This window comes from Phasianus colchicus, chromosome 23 (genome assembly GCF_987193195.1).
Source record: "Phasianus colchicus chromosome 23, bPhaCol1.hap1.1, whole genome shotgun sequence".
In the NCBI taxonomy this organism is placed as follows: Eukaryota; Metazoa; Chordata; class Aves; order Galliformes; family Phasianidae; genus Phasianus; species Phasianus colchicus.
Genome location: NC_143458.1, coordinates 6,702,331 through 6,724,939, shown reverse-complemented (window position 1 = coordinate 6,724,939; position 22,609 = coordinate 6,702,331). Strand labels below are relative to the sequence as shown.

General features: G+C 52.8%; 1 protein-coding gene across 4 annotated transcripts in view; it reads right to left on the bottom strand.

The window, feature by feature from the left end:
- KIRREL3 (kirre like nephrin family adhesion molecule 3) overlaps positions 1-22,609 on the bottom strand; it is a 237,949-nt gene that overhangs the window by 2,926 nt on the left and 212,414 nt on the right. For 3 of the 4 annotated variants that reach the window (XM_090123503.1, XM_090123506.1, XM_090123507.1), the window contains 8 exons: positions 10,139-10,287; positions 9,729-9,856; positions 8,608-8,734; positions 4,499-4,599; positions 4,194-4,392; positions 3,430-3,465; positions 1,940-2,047; positions 821-930 (listed from right to left, as the gene is read on the bottom strand). In XM_090123503.1, coding sequence (XP_089979629.1) covers positions 821-930; positions 1,940-2,047; positions 3,430-3,465; positions 4,194-4,392; positions 4,499-4,599; positions 8,608-8,734; positions 9,729-9,856; positions 10,139-10,287 — 958 coding nt within the window. The remainder of the gene's footprint in view (positions 1-820; positions 931-1,939; positions 2,048-3,429; positions 3,466-4,193; positions 4,393-4,498; positions 4,600-8,607; positions 8,735-9,728; positions 9,857-10,138; positions 10,288-22,609) is intronic. The other variant, XM_090123504.1, reaches the window with a different exon arrangement.

Below are 22,609 nucleotides of genomic sequence, written 5' to 3'. Positions count from 1 at the left end.
CAAAGCTGCCCTGTTGCAGAGCAACACTCTGGATTTTCTACACCACGTCCTGAAGCATCAAGGGGACTGCAAGGTTGTGCACGGCCCAGAAATTGTGCCTAATTATTAACAGTGCTCCCTAATCCGCCACGTGCTGAGCGCTCCACCAAATGGCACTGCTTTCGTCTGGGCTGGCGGATCCCACAGAGCACATATTAAATTGAGTTGGTTACAGGAGACAACAGGGTTTTAATAGGGTCCCAGTGCAGCTGTGGGTGCGCTGATGTGGGTGCATGGCACTGCACTGATCTGTTTGCTTTTTGGGCTGGCAGCCTTCCCTCCACCTGTAGCATCGGGGGATCATGCCGAGATAACGTGAACAAATGCAAATCAGCCAGCATGATGCATCTCCTAAGGTGTTAATGAACTTACAGACGCATGAATAATTATTTGTGAGAAGCACAGAGCCGTGCAGGTCACAGATGGCTGCAGAACAACCAACGCAAGTGTGATTCTCAGGGAAAAGAAAGGGGAAAAGAGAAAGCCGTGGGTTAGTGGGCATGGTGGGGGTGGACTCGAGGATCTCAGAGGTCTTTTCCAGCCCTTTTGACTCTGTGATCCAACAGTTTGTTCAGCTCATGTTTGTCACCTACCACACAACCCAGCAAGCACCAGTGAAGGCAGCCAGGCTCCCCTCACCATCACCTCCAGCTCATCCGCTCCCTGCCGCTTCCCCAGGCAAACCACCATCTGCACGCACTGCTTTGGCACTTACTGACATCTCCAGCATGGCCAGCAGAGCACTGTGTGGTTCTCACACTGAGGGGAAGGAAGTCCTTACCATCAGCTGCTTGATGGTGGGGTGCTCCTCCGTCTCCCTGCCTGAGGACGGCTCCTTGTGCACGATCTCCACGCGGATGTCATTCTTGGCAGAAACCACTCCTTTCAGATCTGGGCAGAGAGGGAGAAGAGCTCAGCTCCAGACAACCACACATCCCCAGGGCCCACCCTGACCCAGCCCAGCAGGCAGAGCTGTGCCCAGAAAGGCCCCTCCAGCCATGGGGTGCAGCTACAGAAGGGGAAGTGATGGATGGAGCGCAGGCAGCACTTTGGGTGCAAGGACCAACACAGCCCCGCTGTCACACAGCTGCCCTGAAGGTGTCAGGCATGCTTTGAAGAAGTTCTTTTTGACAAACCAGGCGAGCAGTGGGAGGAGAAACAACAGCACGGATCCAAAGTGAAAACGGGATGGATGTGAATCTGAGACCCGAGCAGCCCTCAGCTCAGTGCTCTGAGACTCCATCCTGGGCTCAGCCCATCTCCTCCACTCAGCATTGCTCTTGCCCACAGCCGGCTGCCCCATGCCTGAGGGTTGTGCTGAGAGGCCCCTATTGCTTTCTTGTGTCTTTGTTTTTGGCTGGGATGACACTCCTGGTGCAGGAGCCTCTGAATTTAATCACAGGGAAAAGCTAATTACTGTCTTGCACATCCTCCCCCAGGAGTGCTCCCCTTAAATAACACCGGGCCGTTATGTCACCAACAGTACAACACCAGATGTGCCATAAAGCCTTTTTTTCCTTTCTTTTCCAGAAAACAAACGGCCTCCAGCTTCCATCCTGCTGCATTCTCAGCAGGAGATGCCACCCCAGAGTTATGGTCGGTCGCTGCATCCCTCCCGCAGGGATGCTCTGTTTGCAGGCTGTTGTTTAACTGATGCTACAGAGCTCTGAAATTTGTCCTGAGAGAGGAATCTGCAGCAGCCAGGTACAAAATGAGTCCTCACCACATAGAAGCACTCTGCTGTTTCTTTACCTCTGACCTCACCGCAATGGAATTGATGCCAATATGGTGCCCCAGCAGAGGAAGGGATGGGGGTGGCAAAGGAGGAAAACCCGCAGTGCTCCCTGCCCGTCAGTGGTTGGCCTTTGCGTTTGGCTGTTTGCGCTCGCCCTGCACTTACTTCGCTGGGAGCGGGCGCAGCAGAAGGCGACGATGGTGGCCATCAGCACCAGGAATGCCACGCCGGCCCCCACGGCCACCCCGATGATCACCGCCATCGGCACCGACTCTGCAAGAGGAAAGAGAGCACAGATGAGTGGGGCTGAAGGCAATGGGCAGCTCTCCCCAGCTCAGGACCCGTCCCGGCCATCGGTTCGGTGATGGGGAGGGATTGGGGTCCTTTCCTGCACCCCTGCAACACCACGTCCCTATGGGTGGTGAGAGCCCAGGCAGAGTTGCAGCTCTGCCATGTGCTGCAACTGGGGCAGCGCTGACCTCTCTGTGCCTCAGTTTCCCCCGTGTGCAGGGAGGAAGGAGCCAAGGAGCTGGTTGCTTCCAGTGGGGCCACGTTGTTTATTGGATGAATGGCTGCCTCTCAAGTGCTGTGGGTGCAAAGTGCAAAAGAAGACAGCCTGGTGATATTGATAAGAAAGAGAAATGGGATCAGAGCTGGCTGGGAGAGAGGTTGCACGGAGGGATAGAGGTGGGCACCAGCACCATGGGCAGAGGAGAGAGCTGCAGGTGTCAGATACCTGGGTTAACACAGCAGCTATCAGCCCACCTCTGTCTTTGTCACCACAGGTCTCCTGCCCACTCCCCAGGCTCACAGCAGCTGGGAGGAATGGGGTGGCTGTGATGGGGGGAGCAGGGCCCCATCCTGCACCTGGGGGAGCTCACCACCTCCTGCCCATGTAACCACAGCCAGGTTCCCTGTAGTTCTAAGCAACCCTTTCTAAGCCCAAAGAGAAAAACTGTTTTTGACCAAAAACTCCATCCTTCCTTTAAGTCTTCAGGACCCCCAAGGTGTAATCCCATCTCAGGACCAGTAGAGTGACACAACCCTGCGCTGCTCGAGCTGAGGCTCCACTCACACTATAAAGAGCCTTTCAGCACACAGCTTATGCTGATGCTTTTCACTTTCTGGCTCTCGTGCCTCTCCCTAGCTGTGCCACCTGTCCCATGACACACATGGCACTATTCTGCTCTTCCTTAAGCACTCAGCACTGAGGGTTTCCCAAGCAAACAGAATAAGGAAGTGAGTGCCCTGCTGCAAACTGCCCCAGCAGCATCCAGCTGACCAGCAGTAAAGTGCTGGCACTTCTCCAGGTGACCTGATGCCAAAGGCAGTGACTCGCTGTGGGGCTTTCGGAGGTGTTCAGATCTCTGGGAAATATGGACCAGAAGGGTGGGGAGGGAGATGTTGAGGGGCAGCTCAGCGTGGCCGTCCCTTTGCTTGGCACACCCACAGGTGGTGGCTGTGCATTACCACCCCCTGCAGTGGGGCTGTGCTGGGGCACAGAGAGGCAGGGCAGCTCGCCATGGAGCAGCGTGGGACCGGTGCCCCTGGCTCCCCATCCCCTGCCCTGTGCTGCCCTACAGCCCCGCTGGCTCCTCAGGCGTCGTGACGGCTGGGGACAATTCGTATTCACCGTCAGCTCAGCACTTCCGTACCTGCTTGCATACCAGCTCCTGATTTCATTTCCGTACCTGTTTGAAAATAAAGCAAGTGTCCACAGCCGTGCACAGCCCAGGCACCCACATCAGCCTTCGGAGCACCTCCTGCTCCCAGCTCACAGCCCCATGGAGGGAATGGTCACCCCACGGCGTCCCCCTGCCCGCCGCAGGGATGTCCCCGAGCGGGGACCCCCAGCCAACACCGAGTGCTCCCGCCGGCTGGCAGCCGACCCGGAGAAACTGCTGGCTGTGTTTGTGTTGGAAGAAGCCCAAGGCTAATTTTAAGGGGTTCATTTAGCTCTGATTTAATCTGGACGGCAGCCTTGCCTATAAATCAAGGCTTAATGAGAGCAATCCACCTGCCTGCCCTGGCATTTAATAAAATAGAAGAGGACTGGAGGCCCTCCAGGAGCTGAGCGAGCCGCCCCGAGCCACATCCCTCCCTTGCCATGGAGAGCCCCCGGCCACCCTGGGACACCCTGAGGGCAGCGGGTCTGCAGGGAGCAGCCGCTCCCACTTCCCTGTGGCTACAAATGATGCTGCAGGTGGATGGGCATCACCTTGCACTGTGGGTTGGGGAGCGCGAGGCTGGCGCATGCCCTCTGTCTCCAGTAAGAGAGGAAAAGTGGGGCCTTCCCCACCTCCTGCCTCTCTGCCAGGAGTCAGGACCCTCAGGGTGTGCCTCCTCCATCCTTCCTCAGACATCCCAACAGCATTACGGAGCACTGACTGCTCCTGAGCCGCGCGCCAGCAGTGCCCACCTTGCTCCTTGAGCCGGATGATCTCTGTGTCGGAGCCGAAGCTGTTCCACGCAGTGCAGTTGTAAATGGTTTGGAAATCAGCGCGGACGATGTTGCTGATGGTCAGTGTGGAGATGACCCCCTCGTCCGTGCTGACCGTCTCCACCGTGTAGCGCCCCGAGGTCCCAGACTCCAGGACATTCTCCTTCCAGGACCAAGCCTGCCAAGCAACAGTGGGGTCAGCCCGAGGTGGGCGCTTTGCCCACCTGTGGGGCTCCCCATGGCGTGGCCAAACCCCATGGCTCACTGCTCCGGGTGCTACTCACAATGCGGTCGGGCGGAGGGGTGCTGCGGATGAAGCACTTGATCTGCCCCTTCTGGCCGTGCAGGGCGTGCTGGGTCTGCGTGCTGGAGATGATGGGTGGCCCTGCAAGAGAGAGGAGAGGGATTGGTGAGAACAGGAGGAAGCAAGTCACACCAGGCTGAGGCTGGCAGGGCCACCTGGGTGCAGAGGGTCAAATGGCAAACAGAGACCTCAACTCCAATAAACATCACTATTGAGGGCACCAGCTGCTGCCCTCTCTGTGCCTTGAAGCTCAGAAGGGAATGCCTGTGCATAATTCAGGAGATGCAACCCAAGGGCCCCAGACCCTTCCCACGTGGAAAATTCAGCCTCAGGAACCAAGGATCAGAAAAGGGAAAAATCAACCAGCATCCACACTGCACCCTGCAGTCACCCCCAAAAAACACACCTGCTTCCTTTAAGGCTCTACAAGCAGATGTGCTTTGGTGCTCTGGGGTCTTTGTGTGCAATGTTGAATGCTGAGAACACAGGGATGTGGGGTGCTGAGCCCCACCAAAATGTCCCTGTCCTCCTTCGTGGAAGAAGGTTAAGAGGAAAGCAGTCAGGGATGGGAACGTGGCCTGGAGGCTTTCACCCCAAGGGATCAGCGGCAGAATTGCAATCCTAATTGCTCTTTATTAGACTCTTAATTACAGCAGATTTACATTTCTCTGAGTGGCTTGCTGCTGGCAGAGAAGAGAAGGGATGCAGGCAGGAAGGTGAGGGCCAGCGCTTCTGGTTCTCACCATGTCACAGCCCAGCTGTTCTGGATGCTGGCTCCGGGTTGTGGCTCTTGTTCTTCAGGAATTCGTTAGGCTCATTGGAAAACAGAACCTTGCCATCACACCTACCTGCAGGCAGGTGTTAGAGCAGCGCTGGCCGAGTGCAAACATGCTGCAGGGCTGAACTTTCTCCTTCGATGCATCCAGTTGCACACTGACATTGTCCCTTCTGCACCAAAGTTTCTCCCTCCCTGAACAACCTCCACAGCAATGCAGCCGTATCCTTCCTTTGCAGGGATGCTATGAGGAAAAACAGTGGCCAGCAGCACCACACTTCTTCTGTCCAAGGGAAAGGGGCAAAATGACTGCCCATCAAACCCAGGTGTTGCACCCTCAGGCTGTGATAGCTGCAGCGGGGATGGAGCTGCTTCAAACACAGGCTGGACATTCACCGCATCCTGCATATCTGGAATCATCTGCACATCTGTAAGCACCGCGGATGGGCAGCGCTTGCGGAGCGATGGGTAACAGCAGATAGGGCTGAAGCAGAAGGTCAGGACTTGTTTTCCAAAGTTGGGGTATAGTGGTCATCACACATCACACATTCCGGTGTGATACTGGAAACTTTTCTACCTCTTAAGATATAAAAAAGACATTTTGGTGTTGCTTTCTGCCCAGTCTTCTCCGAGATGTTCTTCTCAGCACATTCCCAAGGTGAGCGTTCTCCTCCATCCACCCCTGGAAGCACACGCTCTGAAGGGGCTGGGCTGAATCCCATAGGACATCCCGGGCTGGATGGACCATAAGGATCACTGAGCCCAACTCCGGGCTCCACACAGAACCACTCAAAAGTCCAGAGAGCTGGTTTATCCTTTGCTGTGCCAAGATGTTAACAGATCCCTTGAGGCTTTGGCAGTTCCAGGGGTCAATAACTCTAATAACAGTCCAGCTCTGCCATACACTGAGGGTGGCACAGGAGAGACGGTCCCATCTCCTCGGCTCACTCAGCATGTATAGATGATGCCACTGGTGGGCAATGAACCCAAAGGCAACAGCACCCAGAGTGGCAACGAGGTATGCAGGTTCAAATTAATGAAGAAAAACCCGTCTTCTCTCTATTTCAACAGTTGCATGTTAGTTACAAATTCTGGAGGCGCGCCAAGACTGGGTGACACTGGAGAAAAATGGCTTAATAATCATAAAAAGGATCACTTTCCCCAAGGAGAGTGGATTTTAAATGGCACAAATGCCAACGGCTTTGGGTATTATTATTGCTCGAGGAGTTCAGAGTCGAAGGCTTATCATCATGATAATAGCAGATGACTAAAGAACATTTGTGAGATGAACATGCCTGGGAATAATAGTGCAGAGCTGCAGCCTCATCGCGTTCGAGGACAGTGTTTGATTCTCCACCAGGCTCAGGCTCCCTATGAGAGCTGCCGGTCCACGGCTCGGTGTTGAGACAGCCCACCAGCAAAAGAAAGGCTTTCAGCAACGTTGCTATGGATATAAACGTTGGAGCTATTGGTTGTGGTTATTTTTAGTGCACTGGTGCCAATTTAGTTGCTCTGTCCTGAAGGCTTGCATAAAGGAGAAGGCAGCTTGCTGGCTGGGGAGCATGGCAGGATGGCCCCAACCTCTCCATCCTGCTCGGGTTCATGCAAACAAAACCATCCTGGTGCAGGAAACTGGAAGCATGGTTCGATCCTGCAAAGCCCTGGGTTGGCTTCTGTGTGGCCAGGAGGGTGCTGTGCACACGTGGGGGCTATAAATCAGGCTACTGCTGATTTATTGTGGCCCCAATGGTGCCTTGCTGCCTTCTTGCCTCCCTTACCAAGGGAGCCCTGCCAAATGCTGCTCATTTGCATAAGCCTCCTGCCCACTAACGAGGCTCTGAATCATATCTGCAGCCTCTCAGGCTGGTGGCCTTGTGCCCTGGTTTGGAGGGAAGGTTGGGAGAGTAGGCAGAGGCTGTGCTGCTGAGGCTGTTTTGGGGGGGATGGGACACTGGGCACAAGCTGGGGCAGATGGACACCCCTCCAGCAGTGTCCTCACTTGGGCTGAACTCACCTAAGACAGCTGGTGCCACTTGCCTGAACCACTGGCCTCACCGTGAGAAAGCCCAGCCTATGGAGAGAGGCACCAGGTGATCTCGAGACAACTGAATTACCCTCTGGATTTAAAATCACTTAAAAATACTAAATGTTCAACTTCCCCTCTCAAACAGCGGTGGAAAAAGCATTCAGAAGATTTCATCAGCTGCACCAGACACACCATGCCGTGCCTGCAGGAGATGCTCCCTGGGATGGTCCATGCAGCACCAGCAGCGTTCATCGCAGCACTGCCCTGGTGCTGTGCCGGGCACGGAATGCAGCTGCACAGCTCTTTCTCGAGGCTTCCCTGTGCCCGCCGAGTGCCTGGGAGGTGTCAGGAAAGGAGCAGGTTCTTTGTTTGGGTTAATTTGTTGCTTTGTTTTCTGCAAGATACTTTAATTGTAATTAAAACCCAGCAGCCGGCAGGGAAGGAACATGCAGGCGCCGCGGAGCTGAGCGCAAGCAGAGGCAGTGGTTGGGTTTCGCCCCCCGCTGTGTTGCCCTTGGCTCCCCTCGCTGGTGTTATCCGCATTCAAAATTAACACTGTGCTGCTTTCCCTGCTCATTTTCTTCTCTTTCTGACAGTGAGTGGGGACTGATGCCTGCCAGTTTGTCACGCAGGTGAGAGACGATGCAAAATTCATCCCCTGCTTATATTGTGCAGCCTGCCCTGCGCCCTCCCTTCACACAGAGCACATTTCACCACCGGTTGCCACAGGTTCCGGCCAGGTGGCCTTCACCCTGCAGGGTGCTGCCCATTGGGGTGGGGGGCAGATCCTGGGGGCTCAGGGCTCTGCCTGCTCCCCCAGATGCTGATTAGGCTGCCGGTTTTGGAGCCAGACTCAGTTCCCAGCTCTCAAGCTGTACAGCACAGACAACAGAGCTCTCCGACCTTGCAAGGGTTTTGCAAGATAAATCTATTAAAGATTTAAAACGCCAACTCCCAGCTACTCAATAAACCCCTGCTGATAACACAGAACCAAGCAGACCTTAGATAACACCAGTATTTTTTTGCTTAACCCATGACTCTCCGAGGAAATGAATACAAAGCCTAAATTGCTCACAGGGTGGGAGCATCCCCAGTCCCACCCAGGCATCCCAAAGCAAACATCCAAGGGCATCATTCCAACTGCAGCACCACAAATGGTCATGGACTCATAGAATCATTGAATCACTAAGGATGGAAAAGACCACTCAGATCATCACACCCAACCACCCTCACCCCATCAGCACGGCAAAGACACAAAGATGGAATAGCAAAGGGAAGCCATTGGTACCGTTGACAGTGAGCGTCACCTCGCGCTCCCCCGCGCCCACCCGTGGCACCACAGCACGGCACACGTATTTCCCAGCATCTTCCTGGCGGACGGATTTGAGCGTCAGCTTGTTCTCATTGCTCAGGACCTGGAAGAGAGGAGGGGGCCGATTTCAGGGCAGGTGATGGGAAGTCGAGCAGGAGAGCTGGCAGCCCCCAGAGCTCTGGATGGCCGGGGGAAGCTCTGCTGCCTTTGGCAAGCTGCACCCTGGGCAGCAGCACCCTGCCCTCCTGCCCTGGCTGTGCAATTAACAGCTTCAGGATATCTTGATAAGTGCTGATCTGGCTGAAGCTGTCAGCACAATGCCAGCACTGGGGCATGCAAATAATGTGGCTTTTGAGCAGTGTTTCCAATTATCCATTCTGGAAATGCACACTCTGGGTCTAATTCCTCTTGGTTAACCTCACCTCTCTCCCAGGACTTTGCACATTGCAGTCCCCCACCCCCTTCCTTCTCAAAATGCTACACAGTGCCCATGGCCAAGGGCTGAGCTGGAGCTGCCTGGAGGCCCCAGGCCAGCAGAATTGGCCAAATGGAAGCTGAGAAAGCATCTCTGTGTGCTGATACATGTGGTAAGGAGAGCGCTGGAGCATGGCTGGGGCTGTGCACTGAGGGTCAGGAAGCCCCCATGCATGGCTCCCTGCACTGCTCTGTAAGCTTTGAGAGAAGGGAACAGCAGCTTTATGGCGTGAAAGCACTGCCTGTGTGCAAATCACAGTGATAACCAAGAGAAACAACAGCTGCCACTGTGGGATGGGAAGCCAGGGGATTACAAACCCAGTGGGATTCCTCGACTTCTCAAGCTCTCAGCTTGTCCAAGGTTGTGATGGTTTGGGAAAAACACCCCAGCAATGAAGGCAGTGATTTCCCCATGCATGCACTCAGTGATTGCCTTCCAGGCTCACAGAATCACAGAACATCCCAAGCTGGAAGTGCCCCACGAGGATTACTGAGTTCAGCTCCTGGCTCCACACAGAACCACCCAAAATCAGACCACGTGTCTGAGAGCACTGTCTGATTTCACCAAAGCAGGGGGGATCCGTGCAGAACCTCACGTCCCACCGCCCTGCAGTGACCCTTACCACGCCTGAGCCCCGCTTCATCCAGACGATGGTGAGGGAGGGGTTCCCAGTCCAGGCGCAGTTGAAGACGGCATCGGAGCCCAGGTCAACGAGCAGGGACTGTGGTTCTGTTGCCATCCGGGGCCCAACTGCACAGAGCAGAGCAGCATTACCCCACCAGCACCCCAAAGCAGTGCAGACATTGTGCAAGGAGGAGCTGAAGACACATTGGTGTTGGGGTATCAAAGGAACACAGCCATATGGGACACCCAACCCATGGCATCCTACAATCCCAAAGACCCCAGGAAGCCTCCAGCAGGGCTGTGTGAGGCAGGAGGAGACCACAGCCCTGTGCATGGAGTGAGAGCCCAACAAATCCTGCTCAGGGAAGGTGATGCCCCCCCCCAGCTGTGACCAGGCAAATTACTCACAGTAGACATCCACGGTCCTGCTGATGTTGGTGCTGCCCAGCGCGTTGGTGACCTCACAGGAGACGGGCTCAAAGAAGAAGGTGTGGTCCACGATGGTTTCATAGAAGTCACCGGATGCTTCCTTTATCACCTGGCCTTTCTTCGCCCACCTGCAGGACAAGGAAGCAGAGTGGTGTTGCACTGCTTTCCATTTGCCAATGAGAGCAGGGATGGGATGAGGACAGTCTGTGCTGGTAGAGAACACAGTGCTCCTCCCCTGCTGACTAACACCGCTGGCATTCCCACCATGAAAACACTATAAACCTTCTCAGCTTCGTCCTGCTTCCACCCCCTTTCCCCTTTTCTTCTTTCTATTTTTTTTTTTCTCCAGTGAAAAAGAACTTCATCCCTTGAAGGCAGCTGAAATAACATCACCCTGGAAAGCCAAGCTGGCATTTGCAGCTCTACAACTTGCAAATTGTCTCAGAGAACAAGCTGTCAACTCAGCACTTGAATTAAGCCGCTGTTTGCCAAACAATGAGCAAATGTGACCTAATGGGGCACCATCTGGCAACCTGCCACTCCGGAGCGGGTGGAGAGAACTGGAGATGCTGTCATGCAGTGTGAAACTCCATCCGCTCCTGGGGGGAAGGAAAAGAGAGCAGAGGAAAATATAATAAATCTCTCCAAAAGAGTGATGGGGACATTAGAAAGGAGAGGATTTCCCCGAGGAACTGCTGATGTTGTGCCGGGGCAGCTCTCCTGTGGTGGGATGATTGGGGACAGGGGATGTGCTGGGCAGAGGAGGCCAGACAGACGAATCCTAAAGGTCCACAGGTGTGAACCTAACGGGATGAGGACGGGAGAGCTGTGAGGCATCACCCTGCAGCCAGTAACACGAGCGGCTCGGAAGAGAGGTACTAGCAGCACAGATGGAAGCTGGTTTGTATGCACTTATCTGCTCTCTCTTCTCATTTATCTTCACACCTCTAATGGGTGCTGACTGGCCGCTCCAGCTTCCCCACGCTGCCTTCCTCCCTGGATTCCCCTTCAATAATTAATCAGGAGATGCTGCTCGGATTTTTAGGTCTGTGATTGATGAGGGAATCTCCAGGTATGGGAAAATCAGCACAAGTGACGCCTTCCAGTCACTGCTCCAAAGGTAAATCACATTTGGGTGCTGCTTTCTTCCTCCCAGATGTAATGAAACTGAAGCTTTGCTGCACTCCTCGATGACCCTGTCCCCATCCAGGTGCACTTCCAGACTCTGTAGCCCACTGGGTCTTACTGTGTGCATCAGATGGTCAAAGCCATTTCCTGGAGTCATTAAGGTTGGAAAAGACCACCGAGATCACCTCAGATCATCATTTCCTTGCAGTGACTGGCAGCACAGGACCTTGCTGGTGCCCACTGAACGTGCACAGCACCGTGTTTTGCAGCAGCCCAACCTGTCTGACCTGTGGGGGACAGGGAGCACATTTCCAGAGGATAGAAGTTCTGTGGCTCAGTAGCAGCCCAGAAAAACACATCTGAAGCAACCTCACACACTGCTTTCTGTGCGTGCTCAAAACCCATTGCTTCTGCAAAACTAGCTTTGCCGAGCGTAGAGATGTGTCACAAACAGCAATTTTTCGTGCTTCAGCAGAGATCAAGGTTCTTGCTCCAGTTTTCCAAGGCTTAACACTGCTAAATCAATGTGGCTGAACAAGCGGTATGGATCTTTTATAATGTCAAATCGGTTTTTAATAACGATGGCTGATAACCCTCCTGTAAAGCTCCTCACCATGCACTCGCAGACAGCCAGAAGGCAAATTCCTCCTGGTTTTAACAAGCCCATAACGTGCCTTGCTCACCTATTAACCTCTCAGTAATTATTTATAAGCGGAACGTAAATAAAATGCAGCCAAGACGACACAGAGGATGCACAGGTCCTGCCCGAGGCCATCAGCTCAGTGTGGCTGCATCTCAGCACCCTGCCCAGCACACATCCTCCAAACCACCCACAGGATGCACGGGGGGCCTGGCCTCCCCCAGCCCGTTTTGTTGCTCTCTCCCCTTGCACGTCGGTGCAGCCTACAGGGCAGAGCTCGTTGGCTTTGATCCAGGGAGCCCAGCCTGCAATTTCCATCTCTGCTACCTCTTTATTAACTTGTGCTGGTGAGCTTGGCTCAAAGCCTCGAAGGGGATTTTCTTGCTTGATCTTCACCTGCCATGAAACCATAGGTGGTTGGCTGTTTGCTCCCTCCTCTTTCAGCCGCACTGGGATGCTGGTTTGGGGCTCAGACCTTCACTCCATCATCTGTTTCATCCCCTTGTAATCTTCTCCCAGTGTCTCCTCACCCCGCATCTTCCAGCCCTTCTTCTACCACTATTTGGTGCTTCCTCCATTCAAGCATCATCCTGAAGGCATTTACACACAGCCAGGGTGCCTCCATGGCTCTGAGCCAGATTCATACATTTACCTCCAGGTCCCATCCAAACCAATCCATTCCATAACTCTATGACCACGTGGTGCATTTCCATCATTTTGCTGCCGCCTCTCTCCCCCAGAGCAGAACATCTGGGCGTGGGTGATGAGTTCCATTTGGTGTTCCCAAGCTCTCTGCAGCTCCGTGGGGAAGTTTCTTTGGGGGCAGCACCAACCGCCCTCAGTTCAGCATCTCCCTCATCAACCCCAGCGATGGGGAAAAGTCAAGTTCAAAATGGAGATTTTGATGCAAGCTTCAGGAGCCTGTTCTTCTTCCTAGGAGACTTCACCCACTTCTGCTGGGCTCACAGGGCTGCAGGAGGGCACTGTGCGCCCACAGCATGGCAGGATGCAGCAGAGCACCGCCAGTGCGCACTTCATCTGGCCGAGCTCAGCACAGCAAATAAATTCCTCTGTCTGCAACGAGAGGACTTGTAATTCCTCAACAAATGGCATGTGAGAACAAGCTGTTTAGGGGAATTTGTAGCCCTGTCATGTAACAGCCCTCCCAAGTGACACCAGACTGGTTCTGTGCCGCCTGGATGAGTGAGGTGAGAATGTGCAAGCCTGCTCGCTTGGTACTGCAGCTGCTTTCCTTCTCTCCAAGCTGGGCAGCACCCGAGGCTGCGGGTGCCATCCTGGCCCCTGCAACCAACGGTGCTGCAGAGCAATGAGCATTTCCCCATGGCAACAAGCTCTGGCTGGAATGGATTTGTTCTGGAGTGCCATTCCCCTGCTCCCATTCATTGTTTTCCACCGACACCATGCAGTGACAGCAGCATCCTGCCCACTGCTGACTGCGCCCTGCGCACAGAGGGGCCGTTCCGACTGAGCGCACCCCAGGGAAGCACAGTGAGCTGCAATTTTTAATTAACAATGCAAAATGAAGCAGTTGCTTGCCATATAAATTGTGTTTACTAAGAGTGACTTAAAATAGATAAATATTTTCTCGGACGCATTTTAATTGCTTAATAAAAGTACTGAGAACACCCACAAATACCTTAAATAAAAGCGTGGCTTGCAGAATGAATTAATTAACATTTCATTCCTGGGAATGGCTATTAATTGCTACAAATTGCTCAGAGAATGGTTCTGTTGTTTTACTGCCAGCGTTGCTCACTCTGCAGTGTGGCAGTTCCTGCACATCCCCAAACAGCAGCTGCCCACGAGCATCTCCCTGTGCCCTTCTGCAAACCCCATGGGGGGGCTGGAGGGAGGGAGGAGGACGCTGTTTCCTTGGTGCCTGACCCAACAGTGGCGGCCTATTGAGAAGTGATGGAGCATCCTGTTGCTCCCTGCCTGGCTGCAGTGTGATGCATCAAGCAAATTATTACCTTATTAAAAGTAAATCTCCATCATGGTGATCTATGGGGTTACTCCTCTCATAATGTATTCCTCAGCCACGTGTCAGCAATGCACCCAGCATCCTTGCCAACGGCCCTGCAGCTGTCCCACACTGCTCTGCTCTCCCCTATGCTAGGAGCAGAGCTCAGATGACACAACGGACAGGGGAGCCCCGGTGGCACCAGGAACAGCCCAGCATGGAGCCAAAGGCATGACTGCTCACAGAGCATCCTCCCTGCAATCCCTGGAGATCACTGCACCAATTATAGGTACAGATACATTATTCTACAGTGGCAGGCTCCCTGCCATGCTTGGGTGAGCCCATTTTATCCCAGGCACAATTAGTAATTAACACCTCTGCTAAAGGGCTCCACAGGTCTCCTTCAGAGCTTTCATTAAGCAGCTGCCAGGTGCATCTCCTTTTCTTTTGGAGCTGCCTGCAGAAGCGCAGTCGGAGCCGCTGTCCTGGGTCTCCATCCCTGAAGGCTTCCCATCGTGAGTGGAAGCACAGCTTGGTGCCAAGGTTGCTAATCCTTTTCTTCAGCAACAAATAAGCAGCGAGGCCAAATTGCCACCTTCTCCCAAATTTCAAGAGCTGGAGATGTCAGGCTCAAGTCCCAGACATGGACACGTTTGGTGTCTGATTGCACTCGCTGCAATGCACAGGTTGCTGCCACTGGGGTTTGATTGTTTTTCAACACTCTGGGGTTTTGATGATAATAATAACACCTTGCTGTGCGGAAGAAACCTCTGTCTTGATTTCCTCTCTAATCTCAGTTTCGCCATTCCCCCTCCTGCCCAGCCAGCAATGAGCCTGATTGCTCATCAGACCATCTGCCATGTATGGGGCAGGTTTCTCCTAGCTGTCAGCGGGTCCTGAGGGTTGGATAAAATCAGTGTGAGGCACTCAGAGCACTCCAAAGCCCCCCCGGGGGTGGATGGGGCTGGGCTCAGCTCTGCAGAGAGCGCGCTGTGCTGGTGGATGGGCTGAGCCCACGGATGCCCCATAGAGAATTGTGGTGCTGCACTGGAGATGGGCAAAAGTTGCTCTGCTGTCCTGGTGCGTCACTGCTGTGCTGATGGTACAGGGGGGGGATGGGCTGATGGTTGGGCTAGATGACATTAGAGGTCTTTGCAATGCAACCTTAACGTTTCTGTAATTCTAACCCAGTGCACTCACTTTCAACTAATGCAAAAAATACAGGTGGCACATGGGTGAAGTAGAACAAAGTTGCAAATTAACCATTTTGCTCATCTTTTTGCTGTAAAATTCCTCTATTTTCTGTCCACCCATCCCCAAACTCATTCTCCAGTCACTATTCTTGAAGCCTCTCAATTCCCTCAAAGCAGCCTGGTAACAACACTGCTCATCTGAGCTTTGTATGCCAACAGAAAACAGTCCAACGTGGCAGCATGCTGATAGAACAGACTGACCCATAGGAGCTCTGCGATTACCTGCTGACTTCTGCACAATGCAGCAAGAAATACTTCAAAAAAAGAGAACTCAAAAAGCAAAAACCATTAAGTCCTTAATTACACACTCCAATAGCAAAGCAGAGCTGAGCATTGAGCACTGCTTGATGCTTTACAGACAAATGGCCTTATAATCCAGAGCCAAAAGCTTGTGCTCTTCCTTTGCTTTTATATTTGCCAACAGCTTCTAGAGAGTCTGCAGAGCAATCAAAGCCCAAGGACAGCTCAGGTTAGCAGTCACTCCATGGACTGATGCTGGATGAGACCACAATCCCTCTCCAGTGGGATCCAATGGGTCTATTTTGGGAAGCCAGCATCCACTGGGTATTCTCTTTCCCGTGCCACACAGCCCCTGAATTGCGCTGCTGCTTGCATCTATCCTGGCAGCTCACTTCAGCAGAAACAACATTCCCCTTCTTGGGGGAATTAGGCAAATTAATAATAACTGAGGTCAACTGCATCACCACAGCACCTACTCCTTCCCATCCCAGAAGGAGCAGAACGCTCCCAGTGCACCCACACTGCACCCCGTTCCCCATCTCTTGCATGGAAGCCAAAAAACCACGGCGCTGAAGGTCTCTTAAATCAACGTCTCTTGCAACTTGGAAGCTGTAAGAGGATTCATTATTTATATCACAGCAACACAAAAGCTTAGCATATTTTAAGCTGTCTGAAATGACTTCAAGGCAACTCATCCACTCTTTCCCCCCCCCTTCTCCAACAAAGCACATTGAGATGTCTCCAAATGGAGCAGTGGGAGGAAACTCTTCAGAAAGAGGAAATACACGGAATGACTGAGGGAGAGAAAGCAGAAAGCTATGATCTGCCCAGAGATCACCAAGGAATGCCCAGAGGGGATGTTCCATGTGAGATGTGAGCACAGCCCTCATTGCATGGAGGTTACAGCTGGAGGGAAGCATCGTGGTGCTGCCCAAGCACCTGCAGGTCTGTAGGTGCTGTGTGTCCTTTCTTTCCTTTCCCCCTTTTTACACTTACAGTTTAGTCACAGCATCTCTAATTTCCTTAGATCTGAAGCCACCTCGTGAGACTGGAAGGGAACGATAGAGAAGAAAGATGGGGGGAGGAGGGAGACAGTAATCTTGTAAAAGTCAGTTTTGAAAAATCAATTTTCTTGTGTGACAAGATTTGCTTAAGGCTTTTCATTCTGTGAAATCAGTCCATCACCCTGCGGGAGCGCAGGAAGGAAGTGGCAAGTGTGGTTGGGAATATCTCAGATTAAAGACTGCTAAATTAGGCTTGAGGAGCTCCCAGCTCTTCAGAAGGAGAGCAGAACTATAGCCAGCACTACGAATGATGTTCCCCTCCCTGCCCCCTTCTTATCCCCAGGAGGCTCTCTCGAAGGAGAGGTGACTGATAGGCTTGGGAAAACACAGCTCTGGGTCGCTCCCAACCTTCCTGGCTAGAAGTGGTGTTAGCAGCTTGGCATGATCAAAGCCATATGGTCTCTGCTCATGTCCAGAGCAAAGCTTGCTGGAAATGAGTTGCCCTGGATCAGGCTCGTTCCAAAACTGGCAAACCCCAGAGCACAAGCAACAGAACCACAGAATCATGCTTGGGGTGGAAGGCACCTCACAGCCCATTGCCCCACCCCAGCCATGGACTGGGTGCCCCCCAGCTCAGGCTGCCCAGGGTCCACCCATGGCCTCAGGCACCTGCAGGGATGAAGCACCACAGCTCTGGGCACAGCCAGGGCCCCACTGCATAAAGACATTCCTCCTCACAACTCACCTAAGTCTCTCCACTTCCAGTTTAAAGCCACCCCCCTCACCCTGTCACTACCTGCATCTCAAAGGCCGTTGACACCTCTTGAGGTTGCCACCCCCCAGGACACACAGCCAACTCGCACTGTGCCCTGGGAGCTGAGAACCCATTTTGGGGAGGCTGCTCTGGCTGTAACCCCACCATAACCCAACAGAAATGAGGATCTGATGGTTAACCCTTGCAAGGCTCTTTGGATTTCCAAAACCAGCCCACTGACCTGGCCTCACCAATCACCACGCCATGCAAGGCTGCATCCCTGCTCCTGCAGCACACCAGTGAGAAAGGCCCCACTCAGCTTTGTGCATACAGCTGAACGTCATCTTTTGGCCAAAATGAATGGAATTGGATTCCTTTCTTCTGCTCTTTGATGCCACAATCTCTTATTTCAAGCAAGACATTGCTATTTTTTTAAGCCCTTCTCCAAATCTCACTGGGGGTCCTGGTTGGAATGGAGATGGCCACAGCTGTGGGGCACCCCACATCCCAATCCGCTCTGCACAGCACAGCACTCCTCCAGAACACAGCAGCAAAAAGCTGATCCAAAAGTCTCCACCACCAGCAGCTCGTGCCAGCCGCTTCATCACTCATTTACTTCGTTATCTTTAATCACCGCTCCATCAGGAAGCGATGCTCACTACTACAAAGTGCTTTCCTTCCTCCTCCTTTTTTTTTTTTTCTGCTTTCCGTCAGATTCTCCCTCCGTTTCGCTCTCTCCTCATTAGTCTGAGCTGCCTCTGAGCATCTCCCACACGTGTTCCCATTACCCTGACAAGCCAGGGAGTGGGATGACAAATCTCCCCATCCCCACACCTCACCATTCCTGGTGTCACCTGCAGCTGCATCCCAGCAGCTGTGAGACTTGTGCCTTTTATTTTACTTCATTTTTTTCCAAGCTCCTCTCTCCCCGTTCAGTGGGAGTTGGCAGATGGGGCTGACGCATCGCAGAGGAGATCTGAAGAATTCATTTCCCTTTTTTTTTTTTTTTTTTTTTTTATTTTTTTTATTTATTTCCCCAGCTTTCATTTTCACTTCAGAGCAAAGGTCCGGTTGTCTGGGAAGAAGCTACAAAGGCGAACCCAGGCAGAAAAACAGAGATAGTCAGAAAAAATGCTACAGTGCCGATGACTTGAGACCTCTGTGTGCTTTGCATTCATTTCAACTCCCACTTCCATGGCATTTTCCTGCGTCTATAAATTAGACTTACTCCATCACTGCTGTGAAATGCCCACAGGCCTTTTCCTGCACTGCCTTCTTGTGCCCTCTGGCCATGCTGGGCTGCAGAGGCAGCGGGGATGTGACAACAGATCTGAGGACAGCACATGGTTGGCAGAGTCCTGATGCTGCACCAATGGCAGCCGCGGTCAGAGGAAGAGGAGGGAGCAGAGGGGAGCACTGCAGCTGCAAGGAGCCTTGGTGTAGGGGAAGGCAGCAAAAACAGGGGGCTGAGAAGGGCTTTGCATGGGATAGTTGAGGGGAAAAGGGCTCTTAAGTGGCTGAAGAACCACAGTGGTTTGGAGGGGCTGTAGTGAGATGGATGCAGGGCTCACACTTACACTGCTGGCTGCTCTGCAGCACGTTTTGAGGCCTGACAGCCCCTTTTAAATAGTAATAGAGATGTGGCTGCCACTTAATACAAGCTTAATATTGCAGGTTTCCCTTAATTGGCAGAGGCAACTGGGGAGACAAGGAAGGTGCCAGTCATGGTACGTTCCCAGCAGTATGAACCATCAGGAATGTCAGGCCAGGGGGATGTTTGTCCAAAAAGCCAGCAGCAAGTCAGCAAACAGCAAGCACCCAGCTCCCAGGAGCTTCACCTGGGAGCAAAGACACAGTGCAACCCATTAAAGGAGCTATGGAGAGAGCTGGAGAGAGATCTACTCCTCATGCCTATGTGGTAACTCCTCCAACTGCGTGATCCTGGCAGCAGAAAACCCTTCCTAAGACTTTATCTTCCTGAAGACCCTCCAATCCTCAACCTGTGGTAAAATTCTCCCTGTTCTGATGTGCTCCTGGCTTTGCTTGGTGACCTGCCGTCACTCAGCAGCACAAACTGTCACTGAGTGCACAGAGCTGAGCAACACCAAGCCACCAGGGCTGGGCTGGAGCCATCTCAGTTAACTCCAAGCTGTGGTGGTGTGGCTTCCAACAAAACGTGGGGCAACCATTCTTGGAAAACTTGACTTCTCTGTCTCCTATTTTATGAATAACTGCAGTGAGATACTCTTGATTTTTTCCTGCTCTTCTCAGAGCCCACGGATACCAAGTGCAGCTCTCCCACATGAAATGCTGTAACACGATGGAAAGCACAGCAATAATAGCAGAGCAGCAAAGTCCCAGGCTGCAGCCAGCGAGGATATGCTCAGTGCAGAGGTTGCAGACACAAAAAAAACAAAAACACTGCATACAGAAGCAGAAATGAAGAAAAAGAGCTGCATACCTTTAGAAGGCCTCAGGTAGGCATGGATCTCCAGCAAGATCCCCTCACCTTCACTGCCAACCCTTAAGTGAGGGCTGGGAAGGGGTGGATCCTGGCTGCAGCCCTTCCACCACTCAGTACATTGCACACACCTGAGCTGCCCTGGGCTGGCCCTGCCTTCCCACCAGGTGCTCCATCACTGCTTCAGGCCGTGACTCAGCATTGCCACTGCACCACATCTACCCAAACCCCACCAAACCTGCCACCCTTCCCCACCAAGACCCGCATTCAGACCCTCAGAACAGCATCTCCCTGCTTGCCCCTTTGCAAGCACAGCAAGTCGCCTCTTTTTGTTTTCCCTGCTCAAGGCAGGACACTGCCTCCCACTGGGCGCGTTCAAGCCCCACTGCCTTTAAAGAAAAGCTCTTAAAAAGCAGTTGAGTTCGGATTAATATTTGATGAGTGACAGCGTGCTGTTGATTCAAAGATAAAACGGTGTTTTCCAAACACAAAGGTCCTTTCTGCAGAGCGGAGCCCGCTGAGCGAACAAACAAACATCGCTCCCTGCCCACCCCCTGCTGCCAGCACAGGTGTGGGGAATGGGAAAGCCCAGCCCTGACCTGCAGTGGGGATGCAGGAGGGGCTCTGTCCTTTTGAGCATTCAAACTCAGCCCAATGTAGGCAGAGGGAGATCGCTTGGCCCACACCAAACACAGCCCCCCTTCGGCTATAGGATGGGGAAGTGCACCCTGCACCCCCAGCCTGGCAGGTGGTGCAGGAGGGTGGCTGAAAATGCCCCATCTTCACTGCGACTGCAAAAAGAACACTGTGTGGAGATGTTTGCTAGCCCTGAGGACGAGAGCGCTGCATCAGTGCACCGGAGCGAGGCATTTATTACTGCCCTGCCTACAGCTGCTCCCCATCGCTGCAAAAATAATCATCATCATCAGAGGAGCCCAAAAGGCTGAGGGACTCTGCCTCTTGCAATATTAAACTTTCCCATTTTCTTCTGCCATCTTAAAGATTCTCTTTCTTACTGCAAGTGATAAATAATAACAGCAAAAAAAAACACCCCACAGACACACAACAGACATCAAACGCCAAGGGAAGATTGGCAAATGGAGAGATCTGAAGTGAGCAGAGAGGAGGCCTGGTTGTGAGTCGGTTCACGTTGCTCTGACTTGTGTTGCTTTCCATTAATTTTATTCGCCATCACAGGTGGCGGAGCCACGGCGACAGCTAATTACTCTCTTGCCTTCCCATTCCTGCCCGTTGGCTTGCAGCAGGAGCAAGCCAGGAAATTGCCCAACAGCCCTTGGGTGTGCACAGCCTGACAGTGATGCTGAAACAGGTGGGAGAGGTCATAGGATCGTAGGATAGAAACACAGAATGGCTGGGTTGGAAGGCACCTTACAGCCCACCAGTTCCAGCCCTGCCATGGGCTGGTTGTGCCCCCCAGACCATCTGTGGCCTTGGGCACCTCCAAGGATGGAGGTGGTGCCAGGGGACCCTGGGTGGGAAATGCTGTGCTGGAGCTCCAGAGCTAAGCAACATACCTGGTGCACAATGCCAGATAGACCAAAGACCTCTGTGTCCCCTGCTGATGCCCCTATGGTCCTCCAGCACAGCCCCATGTCCCATGCAGCAGGGGACGTGGCAGTGGCACTGCATGACTGTCCTGCTCCCATGTAAATGCAGAGTGAGGGGGCAGCTTGCTCATGTATTCACAGCATGGACGGCGCTGCCTATGGATTTATGCCCAGAAAAGGGGATTTATGGTGTTTAGACATTTTCCTTTGTGTTCAGAGCTGTTTACAGACAAACATATTGGAAGGTATTAAAAATAAATGCTGACTGCCGACCACGATCTGATATTTCTATCTGAGGATGAGGGAAGCCATAGGAAGGAAATATATCAGCCTGCTTCTTTCCAGGGGGGAAAATCCACCACTCTTCCTCTCTGTTCCCAGTGTACTTCTCCATGTTTGTTTTTAAGGCAGACTAAGCTCAACCTGGCTCATGCTTCCCACCCTTGCAGCTCCTGGTGCATGGCAATGGGCTTTCCTGCTCTGTTCTTCCTGGGGTGCCCCTGAGCCATGGACTCCTGCATCCCGCTGCCACGCGATGCTAAAGCCTTAAATCCTCCTCTCTCCTCCCAGCTGGGACATCCTGTGCTGAGTTTTGATGCTGAGAATTCTGCTGTCTTGACGAAACAAGTGGAGGGCTATGGGGTCTTTGGGGAGGGAAATGAATTGCCCCGATCAATCAGAGCCATTAGGAGAAAGGAAGCCCCGCTGCGCGCCGCTGAATCCTGTTTGCTTGTCACAGTGGTAGGGAAAAAGCTGTGTGTGATGTTAACATGTTAGGGGAACTTAAGAAATCAAAAGCCCGAAGTGCTTGAATTTTTCATGCCTCCTCTTCTTTTTTGAAGAAACCCAAACCAACCTAACCTTTTATGGGAAAACATAACCCGAAAAATGTGCCATTAACTAAGATCTATCAGGAAATGAATCACTGTGCAGCAAAGGAAATATTTCTTCTCCAAAAGAGCAGTGCTGCACTGCACAGCTGTCCATGGATTGGGGGGGTCACCCCCTGGAGATGCACCAAAACTGCAGGGATGTGGCACTGAGGGATGTGGGCACTGGGCGCAGGGATGGTGGGGATCTTGGAGGTCTTTTCCAGCCTTAATGATCCTGTGATGCTTTGAAAGCAGGCAGAAGCCCCGGGGATGGCAAAGGGACGGGGCTGTGAGATGGGATGGAGGGCACAGGGAAGGCTGTGTGTGGTGCGGGGACGGCCTGTCTGCTTCCCCTCCCAGTGGTAAATACAAAACCAGGGCCATTTGTATCTTTGACATTCATCGACTTCTGAAATTAATAACTCCTCTGTGTAACTAGGAATGCAATTATTGCTTTGTTGTGCTGATAGCAGATATCCAGCCGGAAGGAATTGTTCCTACCAGCAAACTCAATTGTACCAATTAAGGTGTCCACGTCCAACAGGAGGC